The 19,310-nt window shown below is 43.4% G+C and overlaps 1 protein-coding gene across 2 annotated transcripts in view; it reads left to right on the top strand.

The window, feature by feature from the left end:
* Positions 1-1,102: 1,102 nt before the first annotated feature.
* Glrx3 (glutaredoxin 3) overlaps positions 1,103-19,310 on the top strand; it is a 32,004-nt gene continuing 13,796 nt past the window's right edge. The window contains exons 1-5 of one of the 2 annotated variants that reach the window (XM_057779370.1): positions 1,226-1,243; positions 8,690-8,798; positions 16,487-16,575; positions 16,730-16,804; positions 17,457-17,658. In XM_057779370.1, coding sequence (XP_057635353.1) covers positions 17,619-17,658 — 40 coding nt within the window. In that variant the 5' untranslated portion in view covers positions 1,226-1,243; positions 8,690-8,798; positions 16,487-16,575; positions 16,730-16,804; positions 17,457-17,618. Of the gene's footprint in view, positions 1,244-8,689; positions 8,799-16,486; positions 16,576-16,729; positions 16,805-17,456; positions 17,659-19,310 lie in introns of both variants that reach the window. The other variant, XM_057779369.1, reaches the window with a different exon arrangement.

The raw sequence follows: 19,310 nt of genomic DNA, 5'->3' as shown, positions 1-19,310 counted from the left end.
GTCTTTATAGTTTTAGGTTTGGGTTTCTACCACTCCAGCAAAGAAACACAACAGCTTGTCCTGTTGGATTTGGAGTGTTGTGATTTACATTTTTTTAGTAGCTGTATTTCTCACGGTGTGGCATGTACATGACATAGCTTGTAGGGCTGTTTGTAATTATGGGAGCAGGGCTGCCAATAGAGAACAGGAATGAGCTACCACAAGGAACTCCTCTGTGTAATTTAAAATGGCCCAGTGAACTAAGGTAAAAAGATATAAATTTAATTTCCAATATATCCAAAATAAAATATTGTTTCAAGCATGAAATCTGCTACTGTTACGCAGGCTGACCTGGAACCCACTGTATAGCTTGGGCTAGACTCAAACTTGAGGCTTCATTCTGCCTTAGCATGGGAAAAGACATGGAGAAGATATCAGAGAGTCACTGCCCAGGAAAGGGAGGAGATTTTGTGGGGGACTTTGCCAGGGAACGCTTCAAGTAAGAGGGCAAGGAGGCTGGGCCTGGGTGGGAAGTTGTAGGAACTCTGAAAAAGGTGCCTAATTGTACTTAGAGGCAATGGGGCCATTCAGGACTTGCTGTGCCAAGGTTATTGGTAACAGGCGTCACAGGGTTGTAGCAAAGGGTTGATATTGGGGTCCAGAGGGCATCCCCACAGGTGTTCGAGATCTCTCCAGGACTGAGGTATAAGAGCTGTCAGGGTAATGCTTCAGACACTACTGCCTCTCATTCATAGGCTTCCCAGTTCATCTTTATGAAGTTTCATGTGAGATTGCAAATGTTCTAAACTGACTTCACTACGATTTACAATACACACACTCTTACATCCCTTGCTATTGTGGATTTCTGAGACCCAGGGAAGGTCCTGAGCTACAAGGGCCAAGGACCAAGACATCTAGCTAGTTAGTACAGAAACACAAAGCAGGGAGGTTCCCTTAGCCGGACTCAGCGCCAAGGACGGTGACTCCAGTCCTTCCAGTTCTCCAGGCCCGGGGGCGTGGCGTATAGTGCCTGAGGGCGTGGCATAGTGGACCAGGGGTGTGCCCTGGCCGCAGGGGGCGTGGCTTTCCCGTGCGCAGCCTCTCGCGCGTCCGTCCCGCCCCATCGATCCTCCGGCGCTCGATTGCGGGTGTCTGGCGGCGGCAGCATGGCGGCGGGGGCGGCAATAGCAGCTGAGGCAGCGGCGGCGGTGGCGGAGGTCGGCTCGGCCCGGCAGTTTGAAGAGCTACTGCGCCTCAAAACCAAGTACGCGGGGGCGGCGAGAGGGCCCGGGAACCTTCGGGAGGCGGGCCGGGGCCTCTGGACCCGGGGGCGGCCCGCCAGTGCGGCACGTCCGGAGCTGAGCTCGCGGCCCAACGGCGGCGGCCTTGGCCGGGCCTTGGAGGGACCGGTCCGGGAGGGCAGCGCAGCGGGGCGCGGCGGCCCCGGTGTGCAATGGACCTGCCTCCCGGAGGCTCGCGTGCGGCACCTCCTGAAGGACAGGCCTAGATGGAGTCCGGGGTTTTCCTGAAGCCCCAGCTGGCCTAGGGAGGGTCTGCTGCGGCCGGGTGCACCGGCACCTCGCCTTGGGCAAGACTTCCAAGGCCAGCCCAGGGGACGCGGAGGCGTGCACGTGGCTCCCTCCGGGTGATGCTGCCCAGCTTTGGGCTGCAGAGTAGTGGGGGGAGAGGGGGTTCCAGGGACGTCTGCCTGGGATCCCCCAACCTTAACCCAGCATCTTGCCTGCCAGAAACTCCACCCCCAGCTTCCTCCTCCTGGGTGAGTGGGCTGGTGTCCCCAGGGTTGTGATGGTTCGGGTAAAGTGCTGCAGTGGTTGGCGTACCGGAAGCTCTCTCCATTAATGTGGGGCCTTGGTGTCTTCCCAGAGCAGAGTGGGCGGGTGGGAGGGTGACGGGCTGACTTGTGCTACTCCCTGTAGCATGGGGGAGGATTAAAAGAGCTCATTCAGAGACTGGCGGTGTACCTAGTGCTAAATACACAAGACACCCTAGTTCAAACTCCAGCACCGAAAACAAAACAACCAAAAAACCTTCCAGTTCTTTCCAATTTCAGGTTTGCTTGGTACTTTTTTTTTTTTTTTTTTCCAAAAGAACATTTACCTGTTGGTAGAAGCTGGATTCAGATTGGTCCAACAGTACCTCCCATTCTTCAGGCAGAGGCCTTGTGGATGACGCTGGGCATGGCCTCGTGGAATGATGAGGGCTTGTGTCGACACGCCCTTAAAAGTTTGGATTTAAGCCGGGCGGTGGTGGCGCACACCTTTAATCCCAGCACTCGGGAGGCAGAGGCAGGCGGATCTCTGTGAGTTCGAGACCAGCCTGGTCTACAAGAGCTAGTTCCAGGACAGGCTCCAAAACCACAGAGAAACCCTGTCTCGAAAAACCTAAAGAAAAAAAAGTTTGAATTTAAATCATCCGAGAAGATTCTTTTATGTGTGTGTTTGACGTGCTTATCTTTTTTTTTAAATATTTATTTATTTACTTATTATGTATACAATATTCTGTTTGTGTGTATGCCTGCAGGCCAGAAGAGGGCACCAGACCTCATTACAGATGGTTGTGAGCCACCATGTGGTTGCTGGGAATTGAACTCAGAACCTTTGGAAGAGCAGGCAATGCTCTTAACCACTGAGCCATCTCTCCAGCCCCCGCTTATCTTTTTTTTTATATTTCATGTTCTAAATAGATCTTAGTGGGTGAAAGTTTATATGCCATTTGTTCTGCAAGTTCAAGGTCAGCTTGGTCTTCTAGTGAACTTCAGGCTAGCTAGAAGGATATAGGGAGACTCTGTTTTCAAAAAACCAGAAAACAAACACCCAGTCCTCCCAGAGGGAAAAAAAATACCCAAATAAGAACAGCAACAAAACTTAAACCCATTTACATTTTCTTTTTTTTGTTTTTTGTTTTTCGAGACAGGGTTTCTCTGTGGTTTTTTGGAGCCCGTCCTGGAACTAGCTCTTGTAGACCAGGCTGGTCTCGAACTCACAGAGATCCACCTGCCTCTGCCTCCCGAGTGCTGGGATTAAAGGCGTGCGCCACCACCACCCCGCCCATTTACATTCTTGACAATGCTGTATGCCCGAGAAGATTCAGGAGACATTTTTTCCTCTGCCGTGACTGATCTGAATGGGCATCATGGGAAGTGCTCTGTGACACCCCGGAGGGAGCTACTTTGTGCAGATATGGAAGCCATTAAGAATGCTAAATAGCACTTGGGGTACAGTCATTTCCATGTTATTGCTTCTCAGTTTTAAAATTTGATGTGGGTTGACATCTTTTATTAAAATTTTCTTGTTCTTTTATGTGTATGACTGTTGCGCTTGTGTGTGTCTATGTACCACATGCATACAGTGCCTTCAGAGTCCAGAAGGGGGCATTGGCTCCTTTTGGGGGAGTTACAGACTGTGTGTTGTGTGGGTGCTGGGAATCGAACCCAGGTCTTCTGGAAGAGCAGTAATTAGTGCTCTTAATCACTGAGTCATCTCTCCAGTCTAGACAATCCACCCCACACCCTTTTCTTTTTCTTTTTTCTTTTTTTTTTTGTTTGAGACAGTTTCTCTGTGTAGCCTTGGCTATCCTGGAGCTCACTCTGTTAGACCACGCCTGCCTTGAACTCACAGAGACCTATCTGCTTCTGCCTCCAGTTCTGGGGTTAAAGGTGGGTGCCACAACCACCTGGCTCAGAAATTTACTTTTTATATTAAAGTCATCTAATCTGATGTGTTAAGTTACTGAGATCTCAGCTCTTGTCTCTACAGTGGGGGTGGGAGGTGGGTACTGGTGCCATTTATTGAGTAATTTAGAGGTTTGGTCCATTCATAAACCACTTAGAGTCCAGAATATGATAGTGCTTGGTAAGTGGTAGTATAATTTGCAGATGAGTAGCTGGAGTAGTGGAATATTGTAGGAGACAACACATGGTTATGAGCACTAATTGTCTGATTGATGGAGAACTGAGACTCATGTCTGCTAAAATATTTTAAGTATTTTGGGGTGCAGTGCAGCTCACTGTGGGTGCATGTTCAAGGCCCTAGGTTTGAACACTAGTGCAGGAGGTAAGGGAGTTTTATGTTAGTGACATTTTCAACTTGATCTTTCCGTAAATGTCCTCAACGCATTAGGCATACTGGCCTATTAAGAGGGGGAGACTGGTTACATATACTACACATCATCTCTATCATATATGGAAAAGTGAAACATGCCTCCATCAGTGCTGACATTGGCATGCATGGGCAGCTTATTTTTTATTGGGCTTCATGGTCTTGAGTTGATAGGAAGACTGACCAGTTCACTTCCTCAAGGAACAGGTTCCACCAAGACACGAACTTGGATCACTGTATTCAGAGTTCGGAGCGTTAACCATTACACCACGGGAACTTGTATCTCATATATATATACTTATAATTGGCATTCCATGCTTAAAAGGCATGTAAACATAAGATTATCTTGGGTAATAAAAATAACTATTCACATTAAACACATGCAATGATGTTATCAAACACATTTTTATTTGATCTTTCTAGCATCCCAGGATGTAAGTTGTATATAGGTGTGGGAGTTCAAAGAATTGAAAGTCATGTTAATGCCAGTGGAGCAAAACTCAGCTCTGTGTGCACACTTTGTTCTTCCTTCTCCTCCTCCTCTTTTTGAAGCAGGGACTCGTGTAGTGGAGACTAGCTTGTAAGGGAGATGTGGCTGAGAATGACCTTGAACTCGTGATCCTTCTGCCTCCACTTTGGGAATTTTTTTCACGCTAGGGTTCATACTAACAAAGCCTGGTCCCCTGTTTTGTTTTATTTATATGTTTTTTATTTTGCTGGGATTGAACCCTGGGCCTCAAGCATACCAGACTCTGCCACTCAGCTACATCTTTAGCCACCTATTGTAATTTTAAAAAATAATCCAATATTATCAGCATTTGCCTATGTCATTAAAAATACTTTGCAAATTAGATTTTAAATATTTAAAAATATTTTGATATTTTAAAGTATTTTGTTTCTGCCATTTAGACACTATTGTTAGATCATAGTTTGTTTTGGTCTTTTTTTGGTTATTTTCTGTAGTAGTAGTAAGATATATGCCTTCATAAATCTTTGGTTATGTACTTTCTGGAAGGTCTTGGTTTTAATTTCTACCAGCAGGGTAAGAATGTACTCTTTTTTTTTTTTTTAACTTTTAAGATTTCTTAACGTACATGTACATCCCACCTTTCAAAAGTACAGTATTGCTCTTGTGTAGCAATAGAGTGCAGTGGTTTTAGCTGTCTCGGAAGCACACTCTTAAAGTCCTGGAGTCCCTCCAACAGTGGCCACCATCTGTCACTCTGGCTCGCCTGTGCTTGGACTTGATGTATATAGATTTACACAGTTCTACCCTGCTTACATTCCTTTCTTGGCCCTCCTTTCCTCCTGTGGTGGTTAGTAGAGATTTTCACCTTGGTAGGAGCTACAGTCCCCAGGAGACCTGACTGTCCATGGGCATTTCTGAGGGATCTAGATTAGGTTAACTGAGGTGGAAGACCCACCTGCTCTGCTCCCAAGTTCTGGGAGTAAAGGTGCGCATGCACTACCCTGTCAGCTAAGTGTTTTTTTTCCCTCTTCCTTTTTTCTCAAAATAAGCCCCTTGAATTGCTTTGTTAGGTGTTCTGGCACTGCCACACCTGGACCAGTTGCTAATACACCGGACCAGTTGCTAATACACCTCTCCTTTTCTTCGTGAGGATTTTGTCTGTGCTCTGATTCCTCCCTTTGCCAATCAAGATCACCTTAGGTCCTCAGAAGCCAAGTCAGGATTTACCTCAAGGAGGCCCTGTTACTTCTCCCTGTTTGAGTCATGGATGCAGTGATGCCAGTTTACCTCAGGTCATTCTGTAGCAGGCCATGCTTATTCTCAGTGTCTGTCACGTTCTCTAAACAGATGAATTAAGTTGCATTTGTCTGTAGTTTGTCATGCTCAGGAAGAACAGATGTGTGGGTTAGACAGGCTCTCAAGGTAGAAGCCCCTTTGTAAAAGTGGATGTCTTGATTGACTCATGATAGAGTGGGAATTGCGTGATAGCACTAAATGAGTGTCGCCACACTTTTCCTCTGTGCTGCTCTCACCCCTCCAGACTGTCTTGGGTATTACATCCAGACTTGTCAGTGTGGTTGTCTTTCAGTGTTGGAGTGTAGGGTGCTTTGTTCTATCTGTGGACATTGGTGTATTATGTGTCAGACTGCTTAGGCATTCTTTGACAAGGCCTTGTGGATCTGCTTTTCTTCTTGCCACTGTTATGCTTTGGAACCTCTCAGATGCTCTAGTGGGTTGGGAGGAGTGGGCAGAGCCTGCACAGGCTTCTGAGGGAGGGTGTCAGTATTCTGAAGGCTAAAACTCAGGCCTAGGGCCCTAGATTACTTTAAGGAGGACTGAAAAATGTTGTCTAGCTGAATGCCTGAGAAAGAGAAGTCTGCTTTTGGCTGAGGTCTAGAACTCATTCTTGTAAAATCTGCCAGATACAAGTCTATTTGGTACAAATTGTAGCCCATCTAGGGAATGGACAGTGTGTCCTTCCTTGCCTTCAGTAGAACCTCTTATTTGCTTTGTATCGTCTTAGAAGGCTTTGTCTTCATCAGTTCTAACTAGTCCCTGTGGTTGTGCGCCCCCCCCTTCCATTATTGAGGTGGTTTGTCTGGCCCAGCCTAACCTTGAACTCAATTTGTATCCAGTCTGGCTTTGAACTGCTGATCTTTCTCGTGCCTCAGCCTGGGATTACAAACATACAATTTCACACTGGCCTTCCATTTCTGTTTTAGCACATCACCTAGCTTTATATTTGAGTAGAACCAGGACTTAAGGAATCTTCTGTCTAAGCCCTCCCCATCCCTACTTCTGACATGTCATTTAATCCATTCTTAATTCTCTGGACTGCAAGACAGTGTTGTCTTTGCTCTGACTTACTTTCTCAACTCTCTGGAAACCTTGTATCTACAGTTGCCTTAGATTTTCAGCTCTCTGTCTGCACTGGTGTCCCTGTGCCATACAAGCATCTGGGGATTGGTATTTTTTTTCTTTCACTGAAGTCAGGCTGGGTCCTCTATGCTGTTAAATTCCTCTGTGCAGTCCAGATCTCTTGAGGTCGATTTCTGTGGTGGACTTTTCCAGACAGCTCACTGTGCTGTTGTGGGACTTCTGCTTCTTTTAGCAGTTGGCATTGTTCACTGTTTGTTACTATCTTGTTACTCCTTCTTGCTATCTTCTCTTGACTTCTGCAAGACTCTGGACTTAAAACTCTTGAAGCCATCCCTCTTTTATTTTCTTCCATCTGGCCTGACTTGATGTTGATGAGACGCAGAGACACTGATCTCCAGTCCCCTCTGTCCGCTCTGTGACATGGTTGGCTCTATTTCTTGATTTCCAGATCTGTAGAGAACCTTGGTTGAGCTTAAGTCCTGGTACTAATACTCCAGTAGACCTCCTTTCCTTCTAGTGATGACACTTGCCATCATTGTCTATGCCAGAACTTGTAGTCAACCTTAGATTATGGTCTGTCACCTTTTCCTGCCCCTCTCGTTTTAACTTGCCTCATGCCCTTGTGTGTGTTAGGAGAACTTTTGTTGTGGGCAGGGTCCCACTTCTCACTTTTTTTTTTTTTAAGAAAATGATTTATTTCAAATTATGTCTGTGTGTGAGTACTGTATATGTGTGTGTGGGTGCCCATGGAGCCAGAACCTTGGAACTGGTGTTTGAGACTTTTGTGAACTGTGTGACATGCATGAGTGATGGGATCTGAACTCTGGTCCTTGTGAGAGAACAGTAAGTTTTCCCAGTGCCGAGCCATCTCTTCAGCCCTTTATCATTTCTTTTGTTTTTGTTTTCCAAGCCCGGGTTTCTCTGTGTAGCCCTTGAACTCAGAGATCCGCCTGCCTCTGCCTCACAAGTGCTGGGATTAAAGGTGTGTGCCACCACTGCCCAGCCCCTTTATCATTTCTTGTTCCATTCCGTGATTATAAGTAAAAGTGTTTTTATTTTCTTTTCTCCATATAACACAGATTTATGGTTTTTTTTATCCACCTTGGAGAAGGATTTTATTGGAACTTAGAATTCTGTAAATCCAAGTTTCACTTAAATTTGAGATGGCTTCAAAGATAAGTCTTTATGAAGATAGTTTTGTATGAAAATTGCTAAGATTGGTAACATTGAGGCGTCTAGGAAGTTAGCACTCTAATGGCTCTACTGTCAGTTCATATGGAGATGCTCAGAGGGTCCTTTGGTAGCACAACTGCAAAGGGCATTTATGAGCAGTGGTCTCAGCCCTGCTTTCTTTAGACTTGGCTGTTAGGACTTCTTTGTTCTTCTGTGGTTTCAGTTGTACCCCCCTGTCACAGTGCTATGTAGATTAATAGTAATAATGTGTCCACAGCCGTTTCTCAGCAGCAGCTTTCTTGTACAGAAGTTCAGATTCCACTTTCATCATGGGTCTGAAAACCTGATTGACGTGTCAGTTAGTTGAGATGGATGGACATTTAGAACCACTTACTGGGGCTTGATCTTGACTCAAGAAATGCTGTTAACTCGAAAATTCGTCTAAGAGTCTAAAGACTGGTAGTGATTCTGAGCAATACAGCTGAATTCTTAGTTTCCTAGGTTGGATAATTTAATCTACACCAGTATTTGCTTCCAGAATTATTAAAAAATGTGTTTTATTGGTTTACAGGTCACTTCTCGTGGTCCATTTCTGGGCACCATGGGCTCCACAGTGTGTACAGATGAACGATGTCATGGCAGAGTTAGCTAAAGAACACCCTCATGTTTCATTTGTGAAGGTACTATATTTTCAGTCTTTTTTTTTCATTCATTTCTGACTTAATGAGGTAGGCTAGATTTCATAATGTAAAGGAACAAGCTGTGAAATTCCAAATACTTGAATTTTGTATTGAATTCTGTTCTGTTTGTACTAAGTTATTTTGACAGCTCATTAAAAATGTTGCATTTCTCATATAATTAAAAAATCCCTACAGAATGGGCAAAGGACAGAAATATTTGACAGCAAAAGCAGACCAGATAATATACTGGATAATTTTGGTTTTTATAGTAGTTAATTAAGACTTCATTGAGAAAATATCTATGATGTGAAAAATGATCCTAGAAAGTGTATCTATGCATAGGTTGCTGTGGTCCTTGGGAAGATGTTGCTTTATCTGTCCCTCCTTTCTCTACCGAGCACCTTGTTTTATTCAAGCCTTGGTTCCTACATTCCTGTTGTCTTGTGAGAAGGTGGACTCCAGGAAGTTGATGGCTGTGCTAGAGGTTAGCAGACTTGCTTTACACCTGTAGTCTTAGTTATTCAGGAGGTAATACTGTTAGGTTTATAAAAATGGAAAGATATATTGAGAATAATGAATTATTGGGAAAGAAGGTATACTCTATGTTCATAAGTCTTAATTCTTAAGAGTTTATTTATTTACTTTGAGACAGGGTCTCACAGCACAGACTGGCTTCAAGATCTTAGTTTTCTTGCCGTCCAGGTGCTGGAATCAGCACTTGTGCCTCTGTGAACCAATGCCGAATCCTTAGGATTTAAGACAAAACCCAAAACCGTGTTTTTAAAACTGTAAATTGTGAGTTCAAAAATACATGTTGACAAATATACCTGTATATGAGGTAAGAAACTATATGAAGTGCTGGGTGTCTGTAGGTCAGAATTCTGTTTTTCTAATTCTTAATTCCTTTGCTTGGTAGGCGATTACATTTCCTGACAGCATTTGTGTAGACAGCACCTGTGTGCCTTGTATTCTTGTATCTGATGGCTCAAAGTGCCAAGCGGTACAGCAAGGTAGACATTGAGAAGGCTTACTCCATGTCTTACCTGCCAACCCTTTGTCCTTCCCCATAAGTAACCTGTTGTATTAATTTTGTATGAATTCTCCCAGTTTTTCTTTATGCAGATAGGGCAAATATGAATATAATAGTTACCTTTTTAAAATTTAAGGACTTATTTAAAATTCTGATGAAATGCATAATGTAACCTTAGAAAGTAACCCTAAAATGTCCAATATAAATAATGGAAGGGTACATTAAACCTGCATGTTTGGTCAGTGATAAAAGATAATGACTACAAGTGAAATGAATGATTAAACACTTCAATCATGGATTTAGTCAGGGTGATGGTAATTGCTCCATGTCTGCTTTCATACAGATAATGTTACTGGTTTAGGTAACACACTGTTCTCAACTGCCATCTGAATGATTTATTTAAAGTGACTATAGAATTGCTTCTCACATTGGTACCAGACTTGGCAGTGAGATTTTAAGTTGTTCATGTGCTTAAGTGTTGCAGCGAGCCAAGAGTTCGAGGTGTGTGGTACTGCTGGATTGTCAGGGACACTTGAGCCTGACAGCACCTGCTGTTTAAGGGGATGGCAGCAGTACTCTCGTTAATTAGGAATTCTAGAAGTTTCTGGAGTAAGGCTAATAATGTCCTAGCCCATCAGTGTCTTTTTTTTTTTATCTTTTGTAGCACGAATAATAAAAACCCAGAGACAGAAATTGGGGTTCAACCAGAAAACAAGGCAACCAAGCCACTAGAGAAGTCTTACTTCTACCAAGGCTGGGTGACCACAAACTAACCATACTAAAGCCTTTCTCTTTTCCCATTTTATATTCCCTCTAATGCTGGCATTAAAAGCATGACTCCCTAGTACTGGGATTAAAGGTGTAAGCCACCACCACCTGGATTTGTTTATGTATTGAATTTGTGTGGTTCAAGGTAGCTTTGAACTCACAGAGTTCCATCTGCCTATCTCCCAAAACCTGGGATTAAAGGTGTGTGTCACCATTATCTGACCTCTAGAAGCTTTAGCTCTGCCTCTGGTCTTCAGGCAAGATTTATTTATTAAAATACAAACAACATACTACTATAATCTTTTCTTTGTGTGTGTTTCTTTTTGTTTTTTGAGACAGGGTTTCTATGTGTAGTCCTGACTGTCCCGGAACTTGCTCTGTAGACCCAGGCTGGCTTAGATCCACTGGGATTAAAGGTGTGTGCCACCTCTGCCCAGCTATCTTTTCTTTTTGAGTTGGGAGTCTCACTGTGTTGCCTAGGCTGGTCTCAAACTCTTGGACTCAGGCCAGTCTTCTGCATCAGCCTCTTATAGTTGGCACCTCAAGGATGTCTTACTATACCCACTTTTCATTTATTTGTTTTTTTTTTTAAATGTATTAGTTTGGCATTTTTGAACTTGATTTGTGAAACAAAGTGATTGTTTCATTCTTTGGTGATAGATTCACAATGTTACTTACCTAAGTGATCTTTTTTGAATTAATTTTTTGGTTGGCATACAAAATAATTATATTATTATTATTATTAGGTTTTTTGACACAGGGTTTCTCTGTAGCTTGGAGTCTGTCCTGGAACTTGCTCTGTAGACCAGGCTGGCCTCGAACTCACAGAGATCTGGCTGTCTCTGCCTCCTGAGTGCTGGGATTAAAGGCATGCGCCACCACCGCCCGGCAGTATTATTATTTTGAAGCAGAGTCTTATGTATCCTAGGCTGGATTGGAGCTTACTATGTAGCCATGGATGACTTTGAGAGTTTAGGAGTGATGGGCTTGTAGTGGGTGACATTGTGCCCTGGTTATATGGTGCTGGGGGTCAAACCAGGACTTCCTACATGCCAGACCAGCGCTCTACAAACTGAGCTACTCCCCTAACTTAGTAGGTGATCTTGATTAAGGTGTTTAAATGGATTGTAACTATCAAGATCTTAGCTTTCCGATTGATAAGATACCAGTTCAGACAGATTAGCCACACATTCCCAGTCAGTTGTGTAGCTTTGTTCCCACTGAAAGCTGAGAGGCAAGGCTTTCACATTCATTTTCTGTGAGTCCCTTGTTCCCTGACTTGTGATGTTACTGTAAGATGCACTGGTGTTACCTCACTGGTGGGCTAGGTCCTTCCCTGTAACAATCTCTGCCATATCCAGTTGAATCCTGAAACGTGGGTCCCTCTGTAGGTTCTCACATCTCTAATGTATACCAATGTTTACAATTGTGATACCATTCTAGTGGGAATACATACCTAAAATGGAAGTTTGCTTTATTGATCTGTGTATGGGGATGGGTGAGTAGACAGATGAATTCATGATCTTCTGCCTTAGTCTCCTGGGTGCTGAGTTTACAGGCTTGTGATACCATTCTAGTGGGAATACATATTTGTCAATTAATTATTTGGTAGACTCTTTCAGAATATGAATTTGGAAGGGGGAGAAAGTAGGAAAGAGGAAGAAGGTCCAAGGCTTTGTCAGTGATGAAATATTGTATGCTTTGCAAAAAATCAGATCCAGTTTGTAAGGAAGTCTATACTCCTTCTTGCATTTCTCACTTGCCATGTGTCATAGTTGCATTTCCTATTGCTGTGATGAAATCCTCTGACAGAAACAACTTGAGAGAAAAGTTTATTTAGCTCATAATTCCAGGTCCATCGTAGCAGGGAAGTCAGCTTTATAAGCTTGAGGCTGCAGCTCACATTCACATTCAGAAATAGAACAAGGATGATGCATGCTTATGCTTGGCTCTTACGTAGCCCAGGATCCCCTGCCTATGGAATGATGCCACCCACATTGAGTGGGCCTTCCCGACTAAGTGTAAAGTTAAATTGGATAGTTCCCTCTCAGTCATTCCCTGAGGCCAGTCTTTGAGGTGTTTCAACCTTGTCAAATTGATAGCTAGTTAACACTGACCATTACTAACCATTCCACTTCAGTGTAAACTCTCTTAAGGATTAGAGTCAGCTATTAGGGAGTTTTATGATGTTGCTTTAGCCAGTATTGTTTCATTGTATAGTGGAAAGGTTCTCAACCTGTGGGTTGCAACCCTTCTGGGGGTTGAATGGCCCTTTCACAGGGGTCGCTTAAGACCATTGGAAGGAAAACACAGATACTTACATTATGATTCATAACAATAGCAAAATTGGAGTTATGAAAATAATTTTGTGATTGAGGGCTCACCAAAACAGGAGGAACTATATTAAAGGGTTGCAACATTAGGATGATTAGAACCACTGGTATAGTGGCTGCTGTGTTGAGAGTCAAGGGTATGGAGGAGTTACAAGTTAAATTGCTATGTTTTGTAGCCCCTGTAATTTGTAATTTTGGGGCCTGTGCTCAGGACCTCACATTTCTGTTAGACAAGTGCTCTACTACTAAGTTACATTGAGGCTGTCGGAATCTTCAGGGATGGAGAGGTGTCCCAGCAATTACGAGCAAGGACCTGGTTTCAAATCCCAGCACCCACAGGTCGCTCATAACTTCTCTAACTCTAGTTCCAGGGCATATGACCCCCTTCTCTTTTTTTTTTTTTTTTTAAATATTTATTATGCATACAATATTCTGTCTGTGTATATGCCTGTAGACCAGAAGAGGGCACCAGACTCCATTACAGATGGTTGTGAGCCACCATGTGGTTGCTGAGAATTGAACTCAGGACCTTTGGAAGAGCAGGCAATGCTCTTAACCTCTGAGCCATCTCTCCAGCCCTATGACCCCATTCTCTAACCTCTGTGGGCACCAGGCATGTACGTGTTGCATATATATATATGATAAAAATATATAAATCTTAAGTTAAAAATAGGTTCCTTAATACCTGTTTTATTCCTGCTCTGAATAGGCAAGTGTCTTAAAGAAAGAGTTCATGCTGCTTAGTTTCCAGATGCTTGTACAGTTTCTCTGTATAAAGTGGTTGAGATGACAGTGCTAGTTATTGCCAGGAATAAATGAATTAGTGAACAAAATACCAGGCATTATCTAGCCTATAGTAACATTCAGCTGTGAGCCATTTCTATAGCACTGACCTGCTAAACTAAAGTAGAAGAGGAAGGACCCTGCAGGGCATGGTGGCACACACCTTTAATCCCAGGATTCAGATAGATGCAGGTGGATCTCTGAGTTTGAGGCCATCCTGGTCTATATAGCAACTTCTAGGCCAGCCAAGACTACCAGGGAACTCCTGTCTTACACTCCCCCAGAAGAATGAGTACCCTCCATCTTCTCACTTCTCACCCTTTCTCCCAGGCACACCTTAGAAAGGCTCTAAAGAGCATCTCCGGGGTAGGGAGCAAGTGGTTCCCACCATAGGCATCATTGTGAAGATGCAGCGGTTGGGGTGGGGGTGGTAAATCCAATCCCCAAAGTGCAGTCTTTCTTCTGACTGTAGTAGTAGAAAGCTATGTGTGGCATAATGACAGGCCCAGATTTTATAGTTCAGTGTCATTTCTGAGCTGTATCATTTCTCTATCTGAGCATAAGTCACCCAAGTCACCTTTACATTAGCCAGGTTTGTCCAGAGAGCCAGCCAGTGGGACATGGAGCTACAGGTAGGTAAGGAGAGTTGTTACAGGAATTGGCTCACCTCATCACAGAGCTTTAGAACCCCTTTTCAAGCTGAGAAGCAGGGGTGGTGTTGTGCAGTGTGTGCCAGAGGCCTGAGCTCCAGGGGTGGGAGGGAGCACAAAGACTCAGTGACATGGGGTTCTTATTCCAGGGGGAGGGGGGAGGGGTGTTCCAGCCTAAGACCTTTCCTTTATCTTTCTTTGTTCTGGTGAGCCCTTACCCATTGGGTGATGCTCACACGTTTTGTTTTAGTCTGTCTCTCAGGTGACACACCGTTATAGGCATGCCCACAAGTGATAGTTTACTGGTTAGCAGGTCTATTCATCTAGTTTGTACAAGGGCTCATGGTATGGAGCTGACTGTTCATGAAAGGTAGCTTTGAGCTCCTGTACATGCAGGTCATTTAAAAATATTTTCTATTTTCATTACTGAGACCATTATACTATATTGGAACCATATTTTCAAAGAATTTTGAGTGCTGCAAAGATTTCTTTCTGTGGTGCTTGGGGTTGTACCCAGGGCTACAGGCATGCTAGACAAATCCTGGCAGCCTCTACCCCAGCTCTACAAAGGTGTTGGACCATCAGATGGTGCTAATGTTCTGGAGAACTGTTGTGGCTTTAGCGGACATCCTGTCCCCTTTTCTGTGTGTTTGTCTGTTCCCATGGCCTCTGGGAGGAAGAGCTAGTCTTCTGGAAGCTGGTTTGAGAGGAGGTTTGTAGTGATCTTCAGGCAGGAATGGCAGCAGGGATCTAGTTAACTAACACATGTAGGCATGTGTTAGGGTGCTGTCTGTTCTGGTCCAGGAGTATGTGCCCTCTTAATGTTGCTCAGGTGCATTGGAGGTAAGGTCTCTTTCTGAGTGACTCTCAGTTGTCAGAGTTAAAGAAAAGAGTGAACTGCTGGGTGACATTGTGGGTACACTTTTGGTCTGAGTATGGAGCTGTGTCAGGAAAGAAAATAGCATGCACATTCCTAACTGTGGTCCGTTGTAAATGTTTGTGTCAGACAGCTTTCTCTTTTTGTCCTTTTATCATAAGAAAGGACAGCCGTCACTGATTGAATATTTAAGTACATTTGAAAAATGGAAACAGCCGGGCGGTGGTGGCGCACGCCTTTAATCCCAGCACTCGGGAGGCAGAGGCAGGTGGATCTCTGTGAGTTCGAGACCAGCCTGGTCTACAAGAACTAGTTCCAGGACAGGCTCCAATACCACAGAGAAACCCTGTCTCGAAAAACCAAAAAAAAAAAAAAGAAAAGAAAAACAATTAAAAGCAATATTGCAGAAGGCACTAAAAGCATCCTTATAAAACCTGTGAAAAGGTGAGACAGGCAGCATGAAATCTTGCAGGCTGGACAGTGCTCCACAGGCCAGGTAGCCTGACTGGGTACAGCAGAGGTAAAAATCACATTTCAAGCCCAGTGGAAATCTTTCACTCTTGGAGAAATTCAGTATATTATTTTAAACACATTTAACAATATAATTTATCAATAAATTTTATTTCCTATAGGTATAATGTGAATACAGGTTTTTATTGGTTTCAAAAAGTTTATATTAAATTGGCAGTCCTATGAGAGGAAAATATAATATATTTTGGTTTTTCTCAAGGTATATTTATAAAGACCTACGTAAATAGCTTATAGTAATTGTGTTCTAATTATTTAGAAATTGTGTTTCTAAATCTTTTTGAAACCTGTGTGCCAGATATCACCATACCTTGTTTGATGAGGGGCCCCAAGGAAATGATCAGACCAGATACAGTCATCTTAGTCAAAATGAGTTCATATGTTTGAATAGACTGGAGAGCAAGCAGCCAAAGAGGCTGTTTGCTTAGTGTCCAGCAGCCATACAGGGGTTAAAAGTAAAATTTATCAGACATCAATAGTTTATTGAAGAAATACTCCTTTTTGCTTCATAATTTGCAGAAAGCTGCAACTGTCAGTCATGATGTACTGCCTCTTGAAATTAGTCAATAGAGCAAACAGCAAGAATTGCTGTGGGCAGAAAATAAGCACTGTAATCATGACATAACTGGGGTCAGTGATTTATGGATTTCAATATAGTAGTAGCTGCATATGATTGAAAATTTACTAGGTCACTAGTGCACCAAAAATTTTATTCACAGCCTCCAGGCATCTTTTGAAATGTGCAACAAAATAAAAACCTCTGAACCTGTTTTGACACTGCAGACTCCGTGGATGACATGCCAGCCCAGTGAGTCTCATTTAAATGTAAATGTGTCATAAACTTTTGTCCTATAGTCTTAAAATGCCATGGACGTGAAAGGACAGTGCATGTGAGACTGATTTACATAGCAAAGTATAGAGAGAACCAGTAATAATGAAGCGTGGATTCTTTTATTTTAAAGCTGGAAGCCGAAGCTGTTCCTGAAGTATCTGAAAAATATGAAATTAGTTCTGTCCCCACCTTCCTGTTCTTCAAGGTAAGGATGAGAGAGGCACCAGCAATGGTCCATCCGAGTGGCTCCTGGGACTCTTCTGTTTTGATTCTTTAATCCTCTTCTGATCTCCTTGGTTACTCCTGGCCTTGTACATTTTTTTGGTACTCTCTCTTTTTGCACTGATGAGGACCATGTTTGTTGCTTGCCATGGGCAGTGGGCAGCCCACAGCTAGAACGGAGCCTCCTGAGCAGAATCTAGACTTCTCCTGCAGACTTAGTACTCCCTGACCCAGGTTTGCAGTGGGTTATTGAGGGCATGTGCCTGGATGTGAGGAGACATCTGACTGGTTCTAGTTGATTAATGACTCCTTGGGAAGCAAGTGCAAGTCTTTGCTTCCGGGCACCGATGGGTATTACCACAGCTCTCCAAAACTTCATTTGTGTTCAGTAGGTCCTTTCAAGCTGGTCTTACTTTCAGATGTCAGTGCGTACCCAATATGTTCCAAAATAAGTGTTTTTAAGTGAGAACAGTACAAGCAATTGCTAATCAGACTCTCTTACTTCACTAACAAAAGGGGATACCTTTAAAGATTGGCTAGAGCTATGTATTTTTTTTTTCTGTAAGCTTGGAATCTAAAATATAGATAATGGTGAAGGAATACCACTTTATTCTAAATGACATTTCAAACTTCAGAATTCTCAGAAAGTCGACCGGTTAGATGGTGCACATGCCCCAGAGTTGACCAAAAAAGTCCAGCGACACGTGTCTAGCGGATCCTTTCCTCCTAGCACTCATGAGCATCTTAAAGAAGATCTCAATCTTCGCCTGAAAAAGTTGACTCACGCTGCCCCCTGCATGCTGTTCATGAAGGGAACACCTCAAGAACCACGCTGTGGTAAGAAGCTAATCCTGATGATGGTAACAGAACAACCCTGCCTGAGTGGGTGTCGTGGATATGTGTGGAATTAGGCGTGTTACTCATGCCTGTGTCATCATCACACAAGTCAGTGGTAGCTGTCAGTGTTTACTATATACTTGGAGGTCAGGGGGCCGGAGAGGAGATTTTTGGAAATCACCAGGTTCAGGCTTTTTGTGTTTTATATCTGAGTTCTCAGCTATGAAGGTTGCTCACCAAGAGGCAGAGCTGGCAGGGATTAGGTTCTAGCTATATCTGTCATATTGCTATCTCTGGCCTGTGTAATTTTTTTTTAAAGATTTGTGTGAGAGAGGGCATGCGCGTGCACGTGTGTGTGCATGTGTCTGTGTCTGTATGTCTTTGCGTATGAGCATGGCATGTAGGCAAAGAGGCCAGAAGAGGGCATTGTATTCTTTAGAGCTGCAAATAGAGGTGATTGTGAGCTACCCAGCATGGGTGCTGAGGCTGAAACTTGGCTCCTCTGTAAGGACAACGAGCACTCTTAACCTGGATCGTTGCTCCAGCCCTTTAAGATAATTATTTATCTGTTTATCTGTGAATGTAGATGCATGCCAGAGGAGGGCGTTGGGTCTTCTTTGTCAGTTTTCACCTGTTCCTTTGAGACAAAGTATCTGGAACCTGCTAGGCTGGCAAGTTCCAGACATAGTCCTGTCTCTATCCTCTGGGAGCTGGAGCCACAGTTGTTTACTGGACGCTTGGCTTGTTACGTACATGCTGGGATTCACCTCCAGTCCTGGTGCCTACACCCTCAGCTCCTGAGCATCTCTGGCCTATGTAGTTTTCCTCTTAATGATTTTCTTTCTTGGCAGCCTCCTTCTCATCTTTTTGTTCAGATTTAGTAATTTAAAAATTTGAGGGCTTTCATTAGGGCCTGGGCCTGCCCTGTGTCTTTTTGCTTTCCCTCTTGTGCTTACGTGATGGCATTTTTACCCACTGCTGTCACTTCTGGTTGATAGCTGTTAGTAGATTAAAGATCACTGAGTCTTGGCTTACAGGCACATGTACTTTCTGTACGTGAAGATGCTGGTAATTTTACCCTTAAATAAGTTTTGTAATTATTTGACCCCTCTGGTATTGAGCTTATGTAGTTTTCTTTTTACTGTGCCTACTACATTATTATGCTGCATAATTGAGTTTTTAATGCCTTTTGATGATTCTGTTGAGACTAAGGATATGTGTTTGAACTGCACTGGAGGGGATGTATTAAGATAGGTGGCAGTAAAGTTGCATATGCTCTTGGTAGGATTACTGAATGTCCAGTGTGACCAGAAAGAGCCATGCTGCCTTCCTGAGTATGTTCAGGTTAAAGTCTTCCTCTGGTCAGGAGGTAGTCTACTTCTAACAGTAAAACACCGTGCTAAGTTCTATTAAAAAGATGAAGAAGTGATTCCTTTCTCTCAGTTCTGCCTGAAAGATTTCCCAGTAAAGCAGTGACATGAAACAGACAGTCTTCACAGTGCTTTCTCGTTACTTTATTTTTAGTGGAGGTTGGAACTGTTGCCCTCTCTGTGCTTAATGTAGTCTAGTTAAGGACTTACCTTCATTCTAGTTGGAAGGACGGTAAAAAGGCCTGTAAAATGTGTGCAAACCTGTATGACACGCTATACATA

Source organism: Chionomys nivalis, chromosome 8, assembly GCF_950005125.1.
Source record: "Chionomys nivalis chromosome 8, mChiNiv1.1, whole genome shotgun sequence".
In the NCBI taxonomy this organism is placed as follows: Eukaryota; Metazoa; Chordata; class Mammalia; order Rodentia; family Cricetidae; genus Chionomys; species Chionomys nivalis.
This window is presented reverse-complemented; position numbering and strand designations above follow the sequence as displayed.